The sequence below is a fragment of the Poromitra crassiceps genome (genome assembly GCF_964638095.1).
Source record: "Poromitra crassiceps genome assembly, chromosome: 3".
NCBI classification, from domain to species: domain Eukaryota; kingdom Metazoa; phylum Chordata; class Actinopteri; order Beryciformes; family Melamphaidae; genus Poromitra; species Poromitra crassiceps.
In genome coordinates this window covers 77,844,018-77,870,055 of record NC_139625.1, presented here as the reverse complement: position 1 = coordinate 77,870,055, position 26,038 = coordinate 77,844,018, and the positions used below count along the sequence as shown (strand labels likewise).

Below are 26,038 nucleotides of genomic sequence, written 5' to 3'. Positions count from 1 at the left end.
CTCATGTGAAAGCAGTGAGTCTACTCCAGTAGGTCTCTCATGTGAAAGCAGTGGGTCTACTCCAGTAGGTCTCTCATGTGAAAGCAGTGGGTCTACTCCAGTAGGACTCTCCATGTGAAAGCAGTGGGTCTCCTCCAGTAGGTCTCTCATGTGAAAGCAGTGGGTCTCCTCCAGTAGGTCTCTCATGTGAAAGCAGTGGGTCTCCTCCAGTAGGTCTCTCATGTGAAAGCAGTGGGTCTACTCCAGTAGGTCTCTCATGTGAAAGCAGTGAGTCTACTCCAGTAGGTCTCTCATGTGAAAGCAGTGGGTCTACTCCAGTAGGTCTCTCATGTGAAAGCAGTGGGTCTACTCCAGTAGGACTCTCCATGTGAAAGCAGTGGGTCTACTCCAGTAGGTTTCTCATGTGAAAGCAGTGGGTCTACTCCAGTAGGTCTCTCATGTGAAAGCAGCGGGTCTACTCCAGTAGGTCTCTCATGTGAAAGCAGTGAGGCTACTCCAGTAGGTCTCTCATGTGAAAGCAGTGAGTCTACTCCAGTAGGTCTCTCATGTGAAAGCAGTGGGTCTACTCCAGTAGGTCTCTCATGTGAAAGCAGTGGGTCTACTCCAGTAGGACTCTCATGTGAAAGCAGTGGGTCTACTCCAGTAGGTCTCTCATGTGAAATCAGTGGGTCTCCTCCAGTAGGTCTCTCATGTGAAAGCAGTGGGTCTCCTCCAGTAGGTCTCTCATGTGAAAGCAGTGGGTCTATGTACTCAAACAGAATCAATTCCACCTCGCCTCCACTTCACACCGCCGTGCGGAGAATGGAGGCCCGGTGGCAAATATGCGGGCCTTCTGTGTGGTTTTCTAGAGTTGTTGTGCATGTTATTCACATTGAATTTTGTCAGATCATTTCATGGGCTGTAGAATTGATAGAGGCAGTAGTAGAGAGACATCTAGAAAAGTATCAGGTATCGTTTGACTGGAGAAGTACTTGGTACTGGGTTATTAAGACTCTGGCAAGCAAAATGCACCAAAACCTTCCAACTGTGTAATGTAGTGTCTTAGGTCGCTTTCACATATAAGCTGTTTGGTCTGCTTTAACCGCACCAGAGTTCGTTTCCTCGGATAGTGCGCTTCGTTTGGGGTGGTGTGAAAGCGCAAACTTAACTCTGTTGCGGAACAAACAAGCGGACTCTGGTCCGCTTGGAAAGGTGGGTCTCGGTTCGTTTTATTTCCAATTGAACTCTAGCGCAGTTCGTTTGTGGTGAGAAAGCAAACCGAACCAAACACAAGAGCAAATATAGGAAAGGCAGTGCATCATGAGTAGAAGGCAGTAGAAGGAAGCAAAACAAACACTGCGGCGCGCGCACACACACACACACACACACACACACACACACACACACACACACACACACACACACACGGGTCGGTGCGCACCACGCTGCCTCGCTCGTCTCGTCTCATCTGCAGAATGATGTTGGACCCAACAGCTCGCTGCCTCATCTGCTGCTCATATTGGGCGCATTCTTGTAAAATATTTATTTGATAGTAACACCAAAGTAAAACCAAGATCGCATAAAGGTGGTGTTTCTCTATGGGTTGTGTTTCGCAGATTCACTTGTGTTGTTCAGTCAGCCCTCAGCAGGCAAGGCGGCAGAAGAGGAGAGATTTCCCCTCTATATTCTGTCCAATAGATGAGTGACTGTTTCGACCACGTCACATTGTTCAGAAAGTTTGGTGCTTGTGGCAAATTGCATGTGTGAAAGTGAACCGGACCAAATGAAAAATGAAACAATGTTGCAACTTCACCCCAACGAATCGCACAGAGTCCACCAGCTTATATGTGAAAGCGACCTTAGGTGACTAATTGTAAGCCTAAAAAATTAGGAGACATTAGTTTCAACCCAAATCCTAAATATTGCCATTTTCCTGTTTTCACTAGCACACACCGGCCTTGAAAGCGGTAAATGTTACGGAATATTTCATCTGCATCTCCCATGTGAAAGTGATGAAAGCGGAGTCATGGATAATTGTGTTACGCCTTTCATTCCGCCAGTGGAGGTAGTCATAGCGCCAAATCACCCTCCACTCCGCCTCCACCTGAAAGCGTAGGAGCCGCGACACGGAACAGCCAGAAGTAAGATAACCAAAGCATATCTGCAGTCTGTCTCCCCTGTTGTGCGTTATGACTCCTCGGTTATAATAATAATCTCTCTCGCAATAGGTGCGCACAGAGAAATCCATCTGCAGCCTGCTGTATGATCAGCTGCAAAATTATCTTCAACTCCCCAGAATATATTCATGCATCCGCACGCAGTACGTCCTCTCGTAATAATGCAGGTGGAACATGAAGATTTTTCGGTAGAATATCTTGTCTTGGAGAACACTTTAAATGATTACCAGTTTTGAGCAGCTGTTGAGAGCTACATGGCGATGTTTTGGTTGTTTTCATTCCTCATACAGTAGCCTACCTATAACCTGCACATGAAAATATTTACGTAAATTCCGGACTATAAGCCGCACCTTTTTTCCCGTTTTTTGGCCTTTTTTGGCCCCTGCGGCTTATATAACGGTGCGGCTTATCTATGGATTTTTTCAAAAAAAAAAAAAAAAAAAAAAAAAAAATCTCTCTTTTTTAGCACTCTTTCTAACTATAAATCCTATATAACTATAATAAGTTTTAATTTCCTCTCTTGCCCTCTTTTCACCACACTGTATGACACTGTATGACACTGTGTGCACTGTAAAAAACAACACAGGTGGTGTTGTGTTATGTTGTTTTGTTGAAATGTTAATAAATGGGAGCTTCCTCAAACAGCCATCTCTTTCCCGACAATCCCCTCTGTGCATGAACCCTTACATATGGTAATTAAACATTAAAACAAAAAAAACAAAAACAAAAAAAAATACCATTAACTCATTGAGTGCCAGCCACTTTTGGAGAACGGACGCTCCCAGTGCCAGAGTTTTCAGAGCGTTTTCAGTGATTTCTCGAGGCCCACAGAATATTGTGTGATATTACTATGTAAACACCGAACACGCAAAAAGAACAAGGAGACTCTATTGTATCATCAGCAAAAAAAAGTTTATTGATACCATTTTCCGTTCTTTAGTTATGAGCCGGAGAAGATAGGTTGTTTTCAGCGTTTTCAGGCATTTCAAATTATAAGCTGAGATATTCAGCCTTTTGTGAAATGCAGCATTTCAAGCACATTCACTGACTCTAGATACGGTAATATTTTCTGATGTAGTGATGTGGTGTCAGCATACTTTGATTAATTATAATAATGAAACTCAGCGCCCATCCTTCACCCTCGTTTCAATCCGGGAGGGGTGGATGTTATCTGAAAACGCACTCCGAGGCGGAAATATGGTTTATGGTCTTGGGGGGGAAACAGACTCAACGCGGAAGTCTCTGAGCGAGTGGAGGGGAGCCACTCACACACACACACACACACACACACACACACACACACTCAAAACACATATTTATGTTTGGTTTCCAGGGACTTTAAGGTATCGAGTATCGATATCTAGCCCTATGTGTCTGTCTATAACTTGTTTACATTTTATCTAGAGTAAACTTCCTTAATCAAAACATGAAAAGCTACCAGTAGTAAGAAGTGCAAGGTTCTCATCCGTACGCATGCTGACAAAACTACTGCAAGAAAAATAAAATAAAATACAAAATATGTGCTAAGGACAGCAGCAGATGAGAGGTTTTCACCTGAAAGCAAAGATCAGCATTGTGCATAATCTGTTGGGGGGGAAACCTTCTATCTCCCAAAAAGCAAATTTTCACAAGGAAGAAAAAACATTCCCATTTTAACATAGTGGCATAGTAATACATGCAATAGAGTCCGACCGATATTGGCTGATAACCGATATATCTGTATCGGCCGAAATGTTGGCCGATATTGCCCATATTTTTTTATTTTGTTTTTTTAAGTTACAGATAGCATCTTGTGTATATTTGATATTTTTTCATAACTCAAGTTATATTTTATATTTGTTCTATTTGTGTTTTTGTATTTCTAGTTATTTATAATTATTAAATTCCCAGTGAATTTTACAGTTTCATTGCTTTGATGTCATTTTGGACAATAACGTTTATTGATAAGCTGTAAAATATCCTGCCTACATTACATATCTCAAGTCATGTCAAGTCTTATCTTTGTCAAGTGTTTGATATTTGAGGAATCATTGCAAAAAAATCTTTTTTAATATAATGTGTATATATAGTATAAGAATATCATCCGATATATCGACATCTGAAATTTTTCACTCCCTAATCGGTATCAGCATCGTCCTCAAAAATCCAGTATCGGTCGGGCTCTTAACATTAATAACCAGTAATATACAGTACCATATTTCGCTGGTCCAAATTGCCTGAAACATTCACAGGTTATTTTTGGGTACCCACAAAATCCATTTATGGGGGTGGGTTGGGGAGGGGGGGTGGCAGAATTTGGAGTTACACGGTTTCCGCCCGACAGTGAGGATATGGCTCTTGCGTTTACCATCAAATTATCACATTCTTACTCCGTATCAACCGGACCGTCTTTAGAGGGTGATGCAAGAAGACGCAACATTCCACTTTCACAGTGGGCACAGATGGGATGTGGAGGCAGGGTGGGGGAGCAGAAACTAGAGCAGGCTGCTAGTCTGACGCCACCCTGCACAGATAACACACATCTTACACCCACATTTTAGGCGTTCATCTTCTAGGCTTTTACTATGTGGCTGTTTCAGAGTCAAACGGCAAACACCAAATGCTGGGGACATTTTTCATAACGTTCACCTGCAAGTTGCAACCAAGGTTATTATCATTAACAAAATAACGAAAACTAGGTGTGTGTGTGTGTGTGTGTGTGTGTGTGTGTGTGTGTGTGTGTGTGTGTGTGTGTGTGTGTGTGTGTGTGTGTGTGTGTGAGTGAGAGAGAGAGGGGGGGGGGACATTTGTGTTAACCGAAATCTCACTACTTTCCTCTGCCTCTTAGGAGATGTCACACCTATCCGCAGCCTACAAAAACACCACAAACTTATCACCTTGACCATTGCAAAAAAGACAACATTGCTCAATTGGAAATACAGACACAAAATAACGACTTCACAATGGTACAACCTCTTAACAGAACACATCTCAATAAAAATCAAACAGCTACATTTCACGACACTTGGGCTCCTCCTTTGAATCTGCCAATGAATTAAAACCTCTTTTCTGCACTAATTTATCGTTTTCTTTTGGTTTTGTGATTAATTATATACCTGTGAGTGTCTCTGTGTGTGTGTGTGTGTGTGTGTGTGTGTGTGTGTGTGTGTGTGTGTGTGTGTGTGTGTGTGTGTGTGTGTGTGTGTGTGTTTCTCTGTATGTATGCCATTGTATTCGTACTTACAAATCATATGTACAGCCAATTGTCTTCCCATCAGTGATGTTTATGGCTTTATTTATTTTTATTTTTATTTTTAGTATTTTTCTTCTTTTCCTGTTTGTTGGGTATGAGTTTGTTTAAGTCTTGTCAACTGTTTGAAAAATGATCAACAAAAAACAAAAAATCTCACTAGTATAATAAGGCAGCCGGGGGGTACCGCGGTGCTGCACAATGCTACACAGATGCTACACTGCACAGTGCTAGGAATGAGCACGCAAAGCATGTGATACTTCTAGTAAGGATAAAAACGAGGCGTTACAAAAAATATATACCTGAAACAGTATTGTATGTTTACAAAACTAACTAAAATAAACTAAAATGATAGAGAGATGGTCTTTAGTTTCCCTCTTTGTCAGTTGATTTCCTACATAAGCCTACAGTAATATTCGGGGTGGATTCTGGTTAATCACACAATCACACTGACTGACACATCTTTTATAGTTGTCTTTTGTGAATGGCTGTTCATCTGTCCTAGGTGAATACATTATTTAAAATGTTATGATGTTTTGTTGAGTTTTTATTACACAATACTTTTTCTGACCTTTCTGAATCTCGCCCTGACAAATACCCCACAAAAAAGACTAAACCTAGCAGTGAAAGTAATACAAACTCAACTAATAATAAGCATTTTCAAAAAATAAAAAATAAATTAAACTAGCAAATCCGCTTCAATCAAATGTGACAATAAAAATATTCTCAGATTTGCGGTTGAGAGAAAGAATCTCATCAAACGGGGGTCTATGGGCCTGGTCTTCGAGATGAAAACGGTTGAGAATCTCTGCGTTAGTATATCTTTGATTTCATCAGGCAGTCCATGGCAAAATCCAGTACAGCCTATAGTGGAAAGTGTGGTGTGCTTTAACTGGTTTGCTAGCAGCCGTCCTCTGTGACTTTGGCAGAGCAAGCTGTTTGAGCGATTGCCGGAGTCACCTCTGCCTTTTTTCCAACGCAGCCCGTGGTGCGACACAAAAACAAGACGCATTCTTCAACCGCTCGCCTCTCGCCCTGTATCCATTCATCTTCTCTCTCTACGGCCGAGAGACATTTACTGTCTTACTTAGTACCAAAGCAGGTTTAATCCATTACAAAGGAAAAAGAGTGAGGGAAGTGAGATGAATTGGGTGTATATCAGATCCGTGATCAGATCCCGGTCAGATAGCGGTTGCACATGATTCTTGCCGTTTGTTTTAGCCCGCTTCCAGCAGCAGGCGGGTAGGGCTTACAGCATCATGGCAGTTCAGATAGTGTCAGACACAGAAGAGCATGCGAGAATACATTCCTGTACAAATGTCCCACCTACCTCTAACACTATTATGCACTAACACACAGACAGACACACACACACACGCACGCACGCACAAGCACACACACACACACACACACACACACACACACACACACACACACACACACACACACACACACACACACACACACATTCCCACACCTTCTTAAGCATCAAATTCAAGGACTTTTCAAGGACTTTCCAGGCCCATTTCCCTCAAATGTTTTATAATAAGGACTAGCATCAATCCACTTCAATCCATCACGCTCTCACGTGACCCTCACGCTCTCACGTGACCCTCACGCTCTCACGTGACCCTCACGCTCTCACGTGACCCTCACGCTCTCACGTGACCGTCACGCTCTCACGTGACCCTCACGCTCTCACGTGACCCTCACGCTCTCACGTGACCGTCACGCTCTCACGTGACCGTCACGCTCGCACGTGACCCTCACGCTCTCACGTGACCCTCACGCTCTCACGTGACCGTCACGCTCTCACGTGACCCTCACGCTCTCACGTGACCCTCACGCTCTCACGTGACCGTCACGCTCTCACGTGACCGTCACGCTCTCACGTGACCCTCACGCTCTCACGTGACCCTCACGCTCTCACGTGACCGTCACGCTCTCACGTGACCCTCACGCTCTCACGTGACCCTCACGCTCTCACGTGACCGTCACGCTCTCACGTGACCGTCACGCTCGCACGTGACCCTCACGCTCTCACGTGACCCTCACGCTCTCACGTGACCCTCACGCTCTCACGTGACCCTCACGCTCTCACGTGACCCTCACGCTCTCACGTGACCCTCACGCTCTCACGTGACCCTCACGCTCTCACGTGACCCTCACGCTCTCACGTGACCCTCACGCTCTCACGTGACCCTCACGCTCTCACGTGACCATCACGCTCTCACGTGACCCTCACGCTCTCACGTGACCCTCACGCTCTCACGTGACCGTCACGCTCTCACGTGACCCTCACGCTCTCACGTGACCCTCACGCTCTCACGTGACCCTCACGCTCTCACGTGACCGTCACGCTCTCACGTGACCCTCACGCTCTCACGTGACCCTCACGCTCTCACGTGACCCTCACGCTCTCACGTGACCGTCACGCTCTCACGTGACCCTCACGCTCTCACGTGACCCTCACGCTCTCACGTGACCCTCACGCTCTCACGTGACCGTCACGCTCTCACGTGACCGTCACGCTCTCACGTGACCCTCACGCTCTCACGTGACCCTCACGCTCTCACGTGACCCTCACGCTCTCACGTGACCCTCACGCTCTCACGTGACCGTCACGCTCTCACGTGACCCTCACGCTCTCACGTGACCATCACGCTCTCACGTGACCATCACGCTCTCACGTGACCCTCACGCTCTCACGTGACCGTCACGCTCTCACGTGACCCTCACGCTCTCACGTGACCCTCACGCTCTCACGTGACCCTCACGCTCTCACGTGACCCTCACGCTCTCACGTGACCGTCACGCTCTCACGTGACCCTCACGCTCTCACGTGACCCTCACGCTCTCACGTGACCCTCACGCTCTCACGTGACCCTCATGCTCTCACGTGACCCTCACGCTCTCACGTGACCCTCACGCTCTCACGTGACCCTCACGCTCTCACGTGACCCTCACGCTTTCTGGAGGCAGGTGGGCGTGAAACAACAAGGACGCACAGACGGCAGGAGACACATGCAGACAGTAGAACGTAGCCTATTTACTAATGTTAAGTTAAACAATATATATCAAAAGAATTTCTATTTCTGTTCCTGCACAAAAGATATAAATTCAAGCACTTTCAATGACCCATGTCTATTTGTCTATTTTCAAAAACGTGATTTTTCTCTCTCTCAAATTCACTAACTTTTTTCACTAAGGTTTTCATGGACCCGTGGGAACCCTGTTGATATTCTGTTATCCAATCAGGTTCTTTTCTTTGCTTGTCATCTCATCTATTTTTTGTTGTTTATTTACTCATTTGTCCGGATGTTTTTCGAGGTAAGATGATTTAATATAAGCCTCTCAGTTTTGTTCCCTTCAATCTATCATGCACATTAGTAATAGGGCTTCAACTAATGATTATTTTCTTTGAAGATTAATCTGTCGATTATTTTCTCGATTAATCGATTAGTTGTTTGGTCTATGTTAGGAAATGTTGAAAAATGACTATCAGTGTTTCCCAAAGGCCAAGATGATGTCCTCAAATGTCTTGTTTTGTCCACAACCCAAAGATCTTCAGTTTATTGTGATAGAGGAGTAAAGAAACCTGAAAATATTCACATTTAACACATTCACTGCCAGCCGTTTTTTTTTTACTGTAGGTAGGTTCTGCCAGAGGGGTTTTTTGAGGATTCTGGCTCATCTTTCAAGACCCGAGGATTCTTTTCTGCTAAGATTTTGTGAACACACAATATCTCAAAAGAACTAATAGAATGTGTGCTTTCTCTGTCTAAAAGAGTTAGTTTGTAGAGTTAGTAGTTATGTAAGCATTAGCAGTTGAATACAGCATGGTTTCAGCGTCAGAAAAATTATTCAGAGATAAACGGCTTTTTGTGAAATTCGATAGAACAGTCACTTCAACCATTCATCCCTGGCATCAGTAAGACGTCAGACATCCAAACAATAGTTCTGAACAGCAACCTCCTCCATAACAGCAGGAAACCCCCCTCCGCTTCCAACTCCTCCCTCCGTGTGTGTCCTCTTGGCCGCAGCGGCCGTGTCACAAGCTCGTTGCTGCTGCTGTAACCTCGCGTCACCAGTCTCATTGCTTTGCTGCTGCTGTGCCTGTCTGCGCGGCCGCTGTTTGAGGAAGTCTGGATGGACTCGCTCGCTTCTTGGAGTTTTGGTTGAGAGAAGCTTTTGCGATTCTGGTCATATTTATGCTGCGTGTTTCAAAGTGTGTTCCACCTGTAATCTATTATGCAAATTTGCAATCCCGCATCGCCAGCAATCAGCGCGAAAACGAAAGCGTTTTCCCCCATCCATTTTCATGAGAATGGCTGCTTTTTGCTTGCCTTCCTCTAGTCAGCAGAGCACTGTCGCCACTTAGTGGCTCGGTGGAATGGGTTGTAAACGTTCGGTGGCTCCAATAATTATATAAGAGATGTAAAAGGGTTAGATGCACATCCCACGGTCAAAAAAAAAAAATTCATTTTTTTGACGTATTAATACGTCATTGGCAGTCAACCGTTGGATTATTTTTGACGTATTAATACGTCATTGGCAGTGAACGTGTTAAGAAGCTGGAATCAGAGAATTTTGACTTTTTTTTCTTTCTTAAAAATGACTCAACCCGATTAATGGGTTATCAAAATAGTTGTCGATTCATTTAATAATTGACAACAACTAATTGATTAATCTTTGCAGCTCTAATTAGTAATTTTGTCCTGGTTGGTCTTGATCTGTGTTTTGATCACCTCCCCTGCTCTGCTTTGGGGCTGTGCAAACCTAAAAAACTCAACGGAGAATCGCCCGCCTTGCCTTGCCTCCTTCCCCCCGCCGGGCTCCGTGCTGGCAGGCAGTGCTGGGAGCCGTGTCTCTGTGTTTAGCTGTGTTTGCCTATATAAAGCCTCATCAATAATGCAGAGGCCCCAGACTCCTGCTCCATAGGCTGGAAGCTCTCAGAGCGTTCCCAGCCCTGCACGGCTTCTCTGCTTTTTCCCCTGTTAACTATTCAGGAATTCAGACAAACAGCCTCATTCTCACACTGACAAGCGTGCCATTTTTTAACTTTCTAAAAGGCTTTGAATGGGTCCCACGGGTGCTGCTAGGGGCCACAAGACCAAAGAAGGACCTTGAGTAAAAACATGAAAATCGCCACAATTGGAGATGTGTGTGTGTGTGTGTGTGTGTGTGTGTGTGTGTGTGTGTGTGTGTGTGTGTGTGTGTTTCTATGACAGCAGCAATAGGAAACACATGATAGGAGATGAGGTAGAGAAGCAAAAGGACCAGTGAGTCATAGAATAAAGGAGTGGTAATGGAGAAGCCAGATAGGCAGGGTTTCCTATTAAGAACAATACAAGGAGCACTGAACGTCCAACTCAATTTAGTCAACTTTTCATCATCATGCAGAAGCAACTGAAATGTGAGTTCACGTGACGGGCTGGTTTACCAGGCTATGAAATAAGGTCTGTGGTTAACAAAAGTGTAAATAACAGCGACGTTTGTGTTCAGCAAGATAATCTTCACGAATGAGGACCACTTTTATGACTTTTGAGGATACATGCAGGTTTTTTTTTATGAGATTTTCAGAAACACTTCAAAAGTGTTCCAAACAGTGTTCCTCATTTGTGAAGATTATCTTGCTCAACACAAACTTCGCTGTTTCATAAATTTGCGGTACTCAATATGGATAAAGTGATTCTTATACTTCTTAGTAGGATTTACATGTGTGGGGATGAGGGCAGCAGGGTAGGCCAGCTTGTGACACCCTAGCCTCCCAGAGTCTACTGAACAGAGGAGAGGAGATGAGCCAGGCCTAAGAAGGGTACATCCTGGAATCCGGATGTATTCATTTCACTGTTTTTTTTTCAATTGTTTCGTGTGTGGGGACGAGGGCGTGTGACTTACATGTGTGGGGACGAGGGCAGCTGGGTAGGCCAGCTTGTGACTTACATGTGTGGGGACGAGGGCAGCTGGGTAGGCCAGCTTGTGACTTACATGTGTGGGGACGAGGGCAGCTGGGTAGGCCAGCTTGTGACTTACATGTGTGGGGACGAGGGCAGCTGGGTAGGCCAGCTTGTGACTTACGTGTGTGGGGACGAGGGCAGCAGGGTAGGCCAGCTTGTGACTTACATGTGTGGGGACGAGGGCAGCAGGGTAGGCCAGCTTGTGACTTACATGTGTGGGGACGAGGGCAGCAGGGTAGGCCAGCTTGTGACTTACATGTGTGGGGACGAGGGCGGCTGGGTAGGCCAGCTTGTGACTTACGTGTGTGGGGACGAGGGCAGCAGGGTAGGCCAGCTTGTGACTTACGTGTGTGGGGACGAGGGCGGCTGGGTAGGCCAGCTTGTGACTTACGTGTGTGGGGACGAGGGCGGCTGGGTAGGCCAGCTTGTGACTTACGTGTGTGGGGACGAGGGCGGCAGGGTAGGCCAGCTTGTGACTTACGTGTGGGGATGAGGGCGGCTGGGTAGGCCAGCTTGTGACTTACGTGTGTGGAGATGAGGGCAGCAGGGTAGGCCAGCTTGTGACTTACGTGTGTGGGGACGAGGGCAGCTGGGTAGGCCAGCTTGTGACTTACATGTGTGGGGACGAGGGCAGCTGGGTAGGCCAGCTTGTGACTTACGTGTGTGGGGACGAGGGCAGCAGGGTAGGCCAGCTTGTGACTTACGTGTGTGGGGACGAGGGCAGCTGGGTAGGCCAGCTTGTGACTTACATGTGTGGGGACGAGGGCGGCTGGGTAGGCCAGCTTGTGACTTACGTGTGTGGGGACGAGGGCGGCTGGGTAGGCCAGCTTGTGACTTACGTGTGTGGGGACGAGGGCGGCTGGGTAGGCCAGCTTGTGACTTACGTGTGTGGGGACGAGGGCGGCAGGGTAGGCCAGCTTGTGACTTACGTGTGTGGGGACGAGGGCGGCAGGGTAGGCCAGCTTGTGACTTACGTGTGTGGGGACGAGGGCAGCAGGGTAGGCCAGCTTGTGACTTACGTGTGTGGGGACGAGGGCGGCTGGGTAGGCCAGCTTGTGACTTACGTGTGTGGGGACGAGGGCAGCAGGGTAGGCCAGCTTGTGGTGCCGCCACATCCAGAAGGAGAAGAGAACCACGGCCGCCAGCCCCATGATGGGAACCAGAGAGTACAGCAGAGTGCTGAAGAGCTGAGGCTTCTGGGAGAAAGGGTTCGATGTGGCTGTGGAGAGAGCGAGAGAGAGAGAGAGAGAGAGGGAGGGAGAGAGAGAGGGAGGGAGAAAGAGAGAGAGAGAGAGGGAGGGAAGGGGGGAGAGGGAGGGAATGGGGCAAAGGAGGAGAATAATTAATCAGACCCTTCAAACTTACTGACTCATATCATACAGGGTTCCCACACCTTCATAATCATCAAATTCAAGGACTTTTCAAGGACCTTCAAATTCAATTACCCAACAAGGCATAGTTTGAGACACGGATCAAGGTTAATTACTATTACAACACCGAACATGTTTATATTTTCCAAGCAAAAAATATATTTTCCAAGCAAAAATAATAGACCAAAAGAACTTCCTTCCGCCTCTTCAACGAGACCTGAAAGCCCTCATGAATAGTACTTTATCATCCTCCTCCCAATTTTGTGATTGTTTTTCTGTATTGCTGTCTTCTGACTATTGATGTGAATGCTGCGCATCATACTTGCACTAAGTCAAATTCCTTGTATGTAATCTGATTACTTACTGTGGCTATTAAAGTGAATCTTGAACTTTCAATGACCCACGTCTATTTTTGTCTATCTATTTTCAAAAACTTCCAAGACCTTGATCCCCCCCCCCCCCCAATCCACAAATTGTGAAGGATTTCAAGGACCTGTGTGAACCCTGCTCATAAGAATCAAACAAAAACAAAGTGTAAATGATCACAAATAACCTACATTCTTGGTGGGGAGAGAGGAAAGACAAAAGGCCTTGACGTACCGGGGACACTTGAAAGGACTAGCAGCAACAAAGGCCAACTGACGCGTCGCCTTTTTCTGAGCCAAAAAGTTGCACTCGAACACACCGCAAATACTATAGGTGACGGTAAACTAGCACGTACATTCTGCACCTGCGTGAGATCTGATTCATGGAACAAAGCAGCGTTTGCCTACGATTTCGCTCACTTAAACGGTATATAGCTAGTCTGGTCTGGTAAAAAGTTGAAAATGACACTGCCATTGTCAGCCCTTGCTTGTGGAAGAAAGGAAAAGGTGAAGGTGTAAAAATAAGGAGAAAGCACACTAAATGGGTCATATCATACAGTGACAGGGTCAAGGGGCTTTCCTGAAGCCACGTCGTGGTGAAAATATCTGTGTATTGGAATCATCCGACGGGATCAAGTTGGAAAATGAGCAGAACGTTTTGACTGTGCCCTCTCTTCTCCTGCATGGATTCACTCCCAGCTGACCAGCCAATCAGTGATTTCTCTCACCGAAGATCCATGAATCACCAGAAAAGCCACCGACAAGCCGCCGATGGCGTGGGACCGACACACCACAAATACTACAGATGTCCAGACATGTCTGATGCGCATTAATCCGGTCTAGTGCATTTACATGCACACAATGAACAGATAACTGAGAATAATCAGGTAACTGGCAATAATCTGATTTCTGCATTCTACATACACTTAAATAGCAGGAACTCACCTCAAAGTCTGTGAGTGGACAGAATGCAATGAATAAACCTGATGAAAAGCTAGGTGTTTTTATTTGTCTTTATCCGGTAAAGGATATGGGTCTAGGCTGTTTATATGACCACTTGATAATCAGGTAGGCTAAATCTAGAAATATGATAATTAGTTTATTAGTGTGCATGTAATGTGTCAAACCACAGCTGGTTTGATTGACGTGACTCTGAGCTACATCATCTCTAAATGCAGCAGCAACTCTGCGTATAGTTTACTGTGCTGAGGGACCCTATCATCTTCAACACACACACACACACACACACACACACACACACACACACACACACACACACACACACACAGTGCACACACACTCAGGCACACACACATGCACACACACAGGCACACTCACACACACACACTCCAGGATTAGTATATCCATCTCGTGACATAACGTAATCCGACTGCCAAAAATAGCAGTGCTGTGAACTGTGTGTGACCCTGAAGGCAGTGGCAGGCCTGTCCTCGCGTCACACGGCGTGAGAGTCTAACCCCATCGGGCACCACTGTCACCGTGGCAACCGGGGCTACGCCAGCTGCATCCTGGGACTCGGACTCTGAAACCTTTTACATGCTACAGCGTCAAAGCCTGCGCCGAATGCTCTGAGGGCTGAGCCACGGCACAGCTGGCGTGCAGCTCTGCGAAAATGTGACTCGACGTAGCTGACGTGAACAGTGCAAGTATACTGTAATATAATGTAGATGGGGAGATAACAGGAGAGAGTGAAAGCTATTACCAAGTACAGTATATGCACGTCATTATCTCCTTGGGTTAACTTATACTTATTGAAATCCTAGTGAAATTACACAATTTACTCATCACCTCGTCAAGCTGATGATGAGGAGTATATAGGTCTAGCTGCCGCCGGCAAGGCTCCAAGTTGAGGCTGACGCACAAGCATGTTTTCCGCTTTAGGGCATTTTTTCAGTGGGACTTTGAACGTTTTGATAGTAGACTCCATGCTAACGCTTTAGTATACACTATGTTGAGTGATAGTAGGCTCCATGCTAACACTTTAGCATACACTATGTTGAGTGATCGTAGGCTCCATGCTAACGCTTTAGCATACACTATGTTGAGTGACAGTAGGCTCCATGCTAACGCTTTAGTATACACTATGTTGAGTGATAGTAGGCTCAATGCTAACGCTTTAGCATACACTATGTTGAGTGATAGTAGGCTCAATGCTAACGCTTTAGCATACACTATGTTGAGTGATCGTAGGCTCCATGCTAACACTTTAGTATACACACTATGTTGAGTGACAGTAGGCTCTATGCTAACACTTTAGCATACACTATGTTGAGTGATAGTAGGCTCAATGCTAACACTTTAACATACACTATGGTGAGTGATAGTAGGCTCTATGCTAACATTTTAGCATACACTATGTTGAGTGATAGTAGGCTCCATGCTAACCCTTTAGCATACACTATGTTGAGTGATCGTAGGCTCCATGCTAACACTTTAGTATACACACTATGTTGAATGATAGTAGGCTCCATGCTAAGACTTTAACATACACTATGTTGAGTGACAGTAGGCTATATGCTAACACTTTAGCATACACTATGTTGAGTGATAGTAGGCTCAATGCTAACACTTTAACATACACTATGGTGAGTGATAGTAGGCTCTATGCTAACATTTTAGCATACACTATGGTGAGTGATAGTAGGCTCTATGCTAACACTTTAGCATACACTATGTTGAGTGATAGAAGGCTCCATGCTAAGTAACACTTTAGCATACACTATGTTGAGTGATATTAGGCTCCATGCTAACACTTTAGTATACACACTATGTTGAATAATAGTAGGCTCCATGCTAACACTTCAGCATACATGATGTTGAATGATAGTAGGCTCCATGCTAACACTTTAGCATACACTATGTTGAGTGATAGTAGGCTCCATGCTAACACTTCAGCATACATGATGTTGAGTGATAGTAGGCTCCATGCTAACACTTTAGCATACACTATGTTGAGTGATAGTAGGCTCCATGCTAACGCTTCAACATACACTATGTTGAATGATAGTAGGCTCCATGCTAACGCTTTGGCATACACTATGTTGAGTGATAGTAGGCTCCATGTGAGTGATAGTAGGCTCCATGCTAACACTTTAGCATACACTATGGTGAGTGATAGTAGGCTCCATGCTAACACTTTAGTATACACTATGTTGAGTGATGGTAGGCTCCATGCTAACGCTTTAGCATACACTATGGTGAGTGATAGTAGGCTCCATGCTAAGACTTTAGCATACACTATGGTGAGTGATAGTAGGCTCCATGCTAACGCTTTAGCATACACTATGGTGAGTGATAGTAGGCTCCATGCTAACACTTTAGCATACACTATGGTGAGTGATAGTAGGCTCCATGCTAACACTTTAGCATACACTATGTTGAGTGATAGTGGGCTCCATGCTAATGCTTTAGCATACACTATGGTGAGTGATAGTAGGCTCCATGCTAACACTTTAGCATACACTATGGTGAGTGATAGTAGGCTCCATGCTAACACTTTAGCATACACTATGTTGAGTGATAGTGGGCTCCATGCTAATGCTTTAGCATACACTATGGTGAGTGATAGTAGGCTCCATGCTAACACTTTAGCATACACTATGTTGAGTGATAGTGGGCTCCATGCTAATGCTTTAGCATACACTATGGTGAGTGATAGTAGGCTCCATGCTAACACTTTAGCATACACTGTTGAGTGTATTTTCCCCCCTCTCCCCCCTGGCGAAACGTACTGTAGGCGGTGGACTGGCGGTGCGACTCGCTCTGCGGGGGTGGAGCATCTGGCGCATACAGGAAGCGCTCGTTGCACATGTTGCCCTCACAGCAGCAGAAGAAGACGTCCGGGCTCTCCTTCCTCTCCACACACTCGCTGCTGTAGACAGAGGAGAGGACACACACAGACACAGATTACAAAAAGACACACACACACACACCAGGGTCGGAAATTAGCGGGGTGTCGGGGGCAAAATGCCCACAAAAAAATATCAAATTGCCCTTGGAATTGGGATGACGGGGACTTTAAATGCCCCCATAAAATAAAGAGCCAACTTTCTGTATTCTAACCTTACTGCAATTTGCAGTGTTGGATTTGGTGCAATTTGGACACGCGACGTTCAATATAAATAAAGTGACTAAACAAGTGAATAAATGCAGGAGCAGCGAGCCGCTCTGCTCTGTCTCTGCCTGGGGGCTGTGTGAGGTGGCAGCAGCAGCAGCACTCTTGCCACTTCTCTCTCTGATAAGGACATTCCTGGGTTGTCCTGGACAGGAGCAGCTCCGTTCTCTTTCTTTAGGACAGTGGTTCCCAACCTTAGGGTCGCGACCCTAAGTGGGGTCACCAGGAATTAAAATAGGGTCGCCAGAAATTAAAAAACAAAAAATACTACCGAAGATGATTAGGGTAACTTGCGATTTTTTTTTTGTGTAGTTCTGAGTTTAAAGTGATAATCTCTAAGATTTCAGCTTTGTTCTCTTGGGTGACACCTATGGTGATGAGTGGTAATTGCAGGTGACATCAAAACAGTGTTGCGTTATGTGACATTACTAATGTCACATAATGTACTGCAAAGGCTTCCATCAATGGACCATAGCCTCAATCATCATTGTGAGTATTTTTTTTTGTTGGGAAAGTCTTTGAGATTATAACTTTAAATCAGGATTCTGAGAATAAAGTCAGAATTCTGAGATTAAAGTCAGAATTCTGAGTTATTGTCAGAATTTTGAGAAAATAGTTAGTGTTTTGAGATTAAAGGCAGAATTATCAGATTAAAGGCAGAATTTTGGGCGGAAAAAGATGCATACTATGTGACATCACTGACGATGTCACTGATGACTTTATCAATGGTGTACCGGAATTTGAATGTTGGGGGTCCCTAGATTTTTGCAGCATCAAAATAGGGTCACGAGCCAAAAAAGGTTGGGAACCCCTGCTTTAGGATGTTGTGGACCCATTAGAATGAATCTAGATGGCCAACCACAAGTCATTCTCCTATACCAAGGATGAGTGCAAGAACATTATTTTTTAAGACACACTTCTGGATCTGGATCAGAAGCTATGGCAGATTCACACACATCCTAGTCTCTTAAAACAGACGTATTGTCCCCTGCGATTTGCAAAAGCTCCCACCTACCCGTCTGTACTTCCTGCAGGGGAAAGTCGGTCAAAACGGAAAGGGAAAGTCCAGTGAAAATAATGAGTTCTGATTGGACTAATGAGGCTTTAGGCGAGACATCGGCTCATTAGTCCAATCAGAGTCCAATAGTTCAATATAAGCGGCGGGTACATTCGTTGAAGGCGGGCACATGTGCAAATTTTTCCAATCACCTGCCTCGGTTTTGTTGTGATTGATCGAATATCATCAAACTTCCTCCGGTCTGAAGCATTTTTTTTTCCTTTGGCCACATTTTAACGGTCTCTGGAGCATTCGAAGATTGTGGAAGAGATAGACTGGCTTTGAGAGACTACACACAACCAAACAAACACACACTCTGTTTCCTCCCTATGCCCTCGCCTGGAGGACATGGAGGTAACACACAACACAACAATAACACACTCACACACCCACGTACACACATCCAGACAAACACACACACACAATCTCTCTCTCCCTCTCTCAGAGGAAGTGGCAGCCGCCCTCGACTTGCGGCGGACTCTCCCGGGAGGCGAGACGGCGCCGGGCTGAGAACAAGCAGCCAAACTGTGAGCAAGGACCCTAAAAAAGGATAAGAAGACATCACTCATGTCACAGCATTGGGATTTTGCATTGATGCCAGTTCTATTGAAGTGAATGGGGCGGGCAGGGTAAGTCCCACTATAAACCATCATCACCTTTGATTGAAAAATGCTTCTACCCAATTAAAAGAAAAACACATTACAGTACATGATGTCATGTATCATGATGTAGTTAGCCAATCTAGCTCTATTTTGAACTCCTGAGAGCAAGGAACCACAATAACATGACTAAACTAGGTTCGGGCGGTCACGATTGGACTATACAGGAATCCATCGGCGGTGGGAGTTCTCTCACAGATTTAAATTATATTAAAAAAAAATTATATATTTTTTTTTAAATGACCTCTTTTAAAATGTAGACTACTTCGAGCATGATGCTCAGAACTCCTGTCTCAAGCTTCCCATTGGAAATCACTGCACCGGCAACTTATACTGTACTTATTTAGTAGTTTTCCCCCCTCGATTATGATCATTTACAATGTAAAAACGGCCCTTCCTTGTGCATGACGAACAGATAGATATATTGGGAACTGTTTGAACGGAGGATGTAGAATATCACTGCACACTATAAACACTATAATATTACTACAGTGACTGACTACTATTACTACTTTGTGCTCTCCTCACAAATATTGCTATTTTGAAAGCAAAGGACCTTTGTTATCTATTGGAGAGCTCATTTAGGAACAAAAAGAGCAACTATTCACGAGTTTCCTGGTGAGACCGTGGGCGCTTCCATGACACCCTCCCTCCCTGTTTCCATGACACCCTCCCTCCCTGATTCATGACACCCTCCCTCCCTGTTTCCATGACACCCTCCCTCCCTGTTTCCATGACACCCTCCCTCCCTGTTTCCATGACACCCTCCCTCCCTGTTTCCATGACACCCTCCCTTCCTGTTTCCATGACACCCTCCCTCCCTGTTTCCATGACACCCTCCCTCCCTGTTTCCATGACACCCTCCCTCCCTGTTTCCATGACACCCTCCCTCCCTGTTTCCATGACACCCTCCCTTCCTGTTTCCATGACACCCTCCCTCCCTGTTTCCATGACACCCTCCCTCCCTGTTTCCATGACACCCTCCCTCCCTGTTTCCATGACACCCTCCCTCCCTGTTTCCATGACACCCTCCCTCCCTGATTCATGACACCCTCCCTCCCTGTTTCCATGACACCCTCCCTCCCTGTTTCCATGACACCCTCCCTCCCTGTTTCCATGACACCCTCCCTCCCTGCTTCCATGACACCCTCCCTTCCTGTTTCCAGCTGCCGGTTGCCTGTTTCCGCCCAGGACCGTTCATAGCGAAAGAGACTGCAAATAATCATAATAATTGTTGTGACTTTGTACCTACCTATGTCTTGTAATGGAGCCCCCCAGCACAATAATTTCACACGTGCATAATTGTACAACGGAGTGACAATATCTTGAATCTTGAAAGAGAGAGACCGCTAAAGCTCCGTTCAATGACCAAATAATAAGAGTTCCAAGGTTTGGACGTTTAGCCTTCAAAACAAAAGTGGCCGCTATGCAACCATATACTAATTTTAGCCATTTCGGCTAAAATAAGCCCGTACAGTACGAGTGAATTGACATTCACCTCGTTTTTGTAAAATATCGCCGCTATGCAACCACACAACGTTACTATTTTTAGCCATTTGGGATAAAATAAGCCAAACGTTCCCACTCTTTGACAGCGGCGCGCACCTACTTGCTAGTGAAAAAAATGTAAACAGGAAGTTGACAACCGGCAACCGCTTAGAATCATGGGAAACGTAGGTCCAGGAATAAGGTGAATAGGTCTATATTTCCGATTTTTCGCATATCTCCATATTGGATTTGTGATTATTTCTTCTTTTTTTGCCCCAGTGCATTCAAGCTGCTATTTTGCACTTATACATGCTGTAATTCAAACATCTCACCACACTATGATTGGAGAGAGAATAGCACGGCGGCGGGGCGGCGCAACACACAATTGCTCAACTACGACTGTGCGACGCGCAGGCCAGTTAAGCAGACGAGGCTGCACAGCAGCCGAGCTGCGTACGCGAGCCCGTGTACACGAGCCCGCGTATGCGAGCCCACGTATGCGAGCCCGTGTAGCGAGCGAGGCTGGGCGTGCGCGCGTAGCATGCGAGCTGCATCTGCGAGCCTGCGAAGCGGGAAAGACCTCGAGGGGAAACCAACGAGGTAGCAGCTACGGTAGAAATGAGCAATGAGGAGGAGGAGGGGAAGGAGGACGAGGACGAGGCACAGTAGACTAGAAAGGAGTGCTCTGTTTCTAGTCTTCAGAATCTAAGGGTATCTGTAAGTCTCTGAAAGCAAAATTCACAACTTTTTTCTACTACCTGGAATTTCAGCCGAATTAAAAACCAAAATAAAGAAACAAAGCTGCTTTCTGACTGAACAGCTTATGGAAGATCTGAAACTATAAATTGACAGAACATGACCTTGCAGTAAAATCGCCAGTGCATGTGAGAATTGTTTCAATTGTTGGGTCTAAAATAAAGAGCCTGGTCTTCTACCTGCTCTAAGTGCCTTGAGATACTGTAACTCTTGTTATGATTTGGGCTATATAAATATAAAATTGATTGATTGATTGATTGATTGATTGATTGATTGATTGATCTTGGTCACTTGTCATTGTCAGTTGGTTTACGTTAGAATAGCCCCTATTCTCTCTATTCTTATTTTGTTTCCTTTGCTGTATCGTGTCACTATGATCTCCTGCCTTGCAGCGAGCCTCCAGCTGTGTCTGGTCTTGGCGTACCTGTAACAGTTGACATACCTGTCCTGTCGTAGCAGTTGGCGTACCTGTCGTAGCAGTTGATGTACCTGTTGTAGCAGTTGGCATACCTGTCGTAGCAGTTGGCGTACCTGTCGTAGCAGTTGGCGTACCTATCGTAGCAGTTGGCGTACCTGTCGTAGCAGTTGACGTACCGGTCATAGCAGTTGGCGTACGTGTCGTAGCAGTTGACGTACCGGTCATAGCAGTTGGCGTACCTGTACAACACGTTCTCACCCCGAGCGCGTAGTATATTGACGCTTTGTCCCGTCCCTTGTGCGTCGCTTGTTACTAACATGGTACCCTTGAGCGACCCATGAAAGGACTTGGGCTTTCCGACTAAACTCAATGTAAACCCATGGAAGTCATCTTTGACGCTTATGGAAACTGCTCCCCCATTAGCCTAACTGCTCCCCCATTAGTCAACTGCTCCCCCATTAGGGTCTGGGGGGAGGTTAGGTTTAGGCGTGGGGGGTGGGAGAGGTTAGGTTTAGGGTTAGGGTCTGGGGGAGGTTAGGTTTAGGCATGGGGGGTGGGAGAGGTTAGGTTTAGGGTTAGGGTCTGGGGGAGGTTAGGTTTAGGCGTGGGGGGTGGGAGAGATTAGGTTTAGGGTTAGGGTCTGGGAGAGGTTAGCTCCTGGGTCACTCAAGGGTACCATGTTAGTAACAAGCGACGCACAAGGGACGGGACAAAGCGTCAATATGCTACGGGCTCGGAGTGAGAATGGGTTGACCTGTCGTAGCAGTTGGCGTACTTGTCGTAGCAGTTGGCGTACCTGTCGTAGCAGTTGGCGTACCTGTCGTAGCAGTTGACGTCGTCCAGCCAGCAGCCCTGCTTGACAACCTGGATGGCTCCGGACACGTTCTTCCAGGTGGCGAAGCAGTGCAGCCGCTTGTCCTTGTCGCCGTAGCAGGGCTCGATGCCGCTGCGGTTGGTGCGCTCCTTCTCCCAGCTCGAGTTGTAGTACACGCACTCCTGAGTCTCTGAGCGGCCCAGGATGGCACCTGGAGGAGAGAGAGGGTGGGGGAGCTCATTTAAGTCCCATCTTTGCGTAAAACAAGATTTCCTTGCTTCTTTGTTATAAAGGACTTGGGCGTGCTGCTATATAAACATCATGGACGTCTCAAAACACATGGGCCCCAGACAAAGCCACACCAGCCATGTAAGGAAAAAATGCCTCCAAACGAGTCTTTTTGACTTCCGTGATTTTGTGACATCACAATGTAACACTTGTTTAATTTTCCTGCTTACAGCGCTGCCCTGCCAACTGAATGTGGAAGACCAAACCTTATTGTCTGTAGCATAGCTGAGTAGAATGGAAAAAGTTTTTCCAGTTCCAGTTTTTGTTTACAGAAAACAATCAACTGCACCAAAGGTGGATCTATCCCAACAGATCATCTTATCTTATCTTACCTTATCAAAACAGCGCATAGGTAATGAGGGGAGAGACAGAGACAGTTTTAAAGACCCATGAGACATGTTTTATACAGTTAAAAATAGCATGATATGGGAGCTTTAATTGCAGGTTTCAACAAGTTAAATTCATCACTTTTTAAGACCATTATCAATGCAATTTAAGACCTATTCCTCTAGTCTGGTCAACCAGCCCGTCACGTGAACTCACATTTCATTTAGTTCTGCGAGACGGTCTGGCCCCAAGGCCTGGGAGGGCTTTAAGCAGAAACTGCAAAGCGGAAGAGCCAATCACCAACTGCGCTCAGTGCCCTGTGATTAACAGCGCAAGTTGGCCAATGGAGCGGACTGACGTAGTTGATGACGTAAATACAGGCCGACGCTGTAGCAAACATGGCGGCTTCCGAAGTAACTAGCAGTAATGTGAACGTTAGCATAAACACAGCCATAAGTGAAGTTATTGCAGAAATAGACTCAATAACAACAATTAAACAAGAAAAAGGCAGAAAAGACTGCTGTTGCTGCTGGATATATATATATATATATATATATATATATATATATATATATATATATATATATATATATATATATATATGTAAGGGATAATGTATATTGAGGCGGTGATTACGGGGGAAATAATGATTCACCTGAAGGTCATTATTTCCCAGTAATCACCGCCTCAATATACAGTATCCCGCTTAGAACACGGCCTACAACTAAATCATTCAATAATCTGACAAAAATAATTATTCAAATAGATTTTTTAATAGCGTTTTCAACGACAAAGCGGTTTCATTCGTAATTGGCACACAACACACCACAGCTGCAACTGGTTGGCCTAATTAGTAGTGTTTGCTGACAAAAAGCTCTTATCAACTGATTAATCCAGGTGTGGCAGAGCAGCGGTCGGTTGTCGAGAAATAATGACCGGTGAATCTTGTTGATTGACCAATCAGAATCGAGTATTCAAGAGAGCCGTGTTCTAAATATATATATAAACTTGCTAATGTTACTGCTGGAGACAAGTTTCCTGCTTTGTCGCTGACAGCGGAGATAATTTTCTTTTGTATTGCAGTGACTTGTGGAAGGACATTTATTTATAGCCTCAAAACACATAGAAGATACAGAGAAGTCATAAAACATTTAGTAATAACAGAATCGACTTCTATGGTACTTTTAAATGTTTTATAGCAGTGCTCCAAAGTGCTTTAGTCATTACACCAATGAAAAATAAAAGCCTTCAAGATAAACAATAAAGTGGAAATAAGCGCCTGGTGACTGTATGCCTCTATGAACAAGTCAAGTTGCAGTTTGCATCCATGTGATCATGTCTGTCCAGACTCTTAAAATATATGTGAAGGAATTGAATAAAAAGGTGGATTTTTTGGGGGGCGAAATGGAAGTTATCACTATATTGACATGTATGATAACAGTGAATAATTTCCAGTGAAATTCGGAAAAGACTAAAGACACACCTTTTCAGGCTCCATCTGGGCCCTTCTTGATCTAACTTCGTTCTCTCTCTTTCCTTATTAAAAAAAAAAAAAAAAAAAAAAAAACTAACCAAACTTGTACCACTAACCTAAACTTGTACCACTGTTCCTTCAGAAGTTGTAGTTGTCATAGACTGTGCTCCATAGTTGATTGTTCTATTGCTGACAAAAAAATGTGTTATTGTAAGTCGCTTTGGATAAAAGCGTCTGCCAAATGACGTAATGTAATGTAATGTAATGTGAATAATTTCCATTGAGAAACATGCTGTCTTCACTCAGACAGACAGACAATAACCAAGTGGACAAGACACACATTAGACACACAATGGAACGAGTTGGGCAACCCGGCAAGTTTAAGAACTGCAGCATCGCCCCCCTGCAATGCACTCTTCCATAATCTAGTTGCATGTCTTGATATCGATGTATATCGATAATTGCGCAGCATAGTTTCATGTCTTGATATCGGTATTCGATAATTGCACAGACTGTTATCTGGCGCTATTTAAAAGTTTGAAACTGAAACAGGAATAAAATAATTGTTAGATCTATTTAATATGCAGCGTGGGACTCTAAACCTCCTCCCAGAGGGCAGTAACTCATACTCAGCGCGTGTAAGACATTGGAGGGATCAGAAACAATTATATTGGTTTGCCTTAGTCATGGACATGTGTCTCTTTAAACAAACAAAAACAAGACACAGAGTCTAATGCTGCGTTTATAATATTATAATACTTTATAATATAAGTATTTGCTTTACCCATCATATTCTCTTCAGATTTTTCTGTTTTATTCTGCTTTAGTTCTGTCTGGCATTTGTAATAATATTATTACCGTATTAATTATGTTAAATCACTTCAATTGAAAAGTGTGTGTGTGGGGGGGTATTTTACCAGCACCATGTGTTTTTCAATAAAATGGCTGCTCAAGTAAAGCCAGTTAATGCCAACTGCAGCTTTCTTTTCAACACCATTAACAACAGCTGCTGGTGGAAGCAAGAGAGAGAGAGAGAGAGAAGGGGAGTGAGAGAGGAGAGCGAGGGGGAGAGAGAGAGTAGGGGGAGAGAGAGAGCGAGGAGAGTGGGAGAAAGAGGAGAGAGGGAGGAGAAAGAGAGGGAGAGAGTAGGGGAGAGAGAGAGCGAGGAGAGTGAGGGGGGAGAGAGAGTAGGGGGAGAGAGAGAGCGAGGAGAGTGGTAGAAAGAGGAGAGAGAGAGGAGAAAGAGAGGGAGAGAGTAGGGGAGAGAGAGAGCGAGGGGGAGAGAGAGAGTAGGGGGAGAGAGAGCGAGGAGAGTGGGAGAAAGAGGAGAGAGAGAGAGAGACATGGAGAAACTACTTCACCAGCGAGCGAGTGAGGTCACAGCACTGAGTCTCTTAGCAGCACTGAGGGCCTTTCGCCTCATCAAATCAATTTCCCATGAAGCCGCGGGCTATTTTACACCAACAGGTGCAACCGTGAACTTTCGCCCGCGCGTTCGAGAGCAAACGGCGGATGCAAAAAGAGCGAGAGGAAAAATAACAG

At 45.2% G+C, this 26,038-nt stretch overlaps 1 protein-coding gene across 1 annotated transcript in view; it reads right to left on the bottom strand.

Annotated features, from left to right (window-relative positions):
• acvr2ab (activin A receptor type 2Ab) overlaps window positions 1–26,038 on the bottom strand; it is a gene marked incomplete at both ends in the record, with an annotated part of 107,381 nt that overhangs the window by 48,027 nt on the left and 33,316 nt on the right. The window contains 3 exons of the mRNA XM_083634125.1: window positions 12,410–12,564; window positions 16,833–16,972; window positions 22,411–22,618. Coding sequence (XP_083490251.1) covers window positions 12,410–12,564; window positions 16,833–16,972; window positions 22,411–22,618 — 503 coding nt within the window. The remainder of the gene's footprint in view (window positions 1–12,409; window positions 12,565–16,832; window positions 16,973–22,410; window positions 22,619–26,038) is intronic.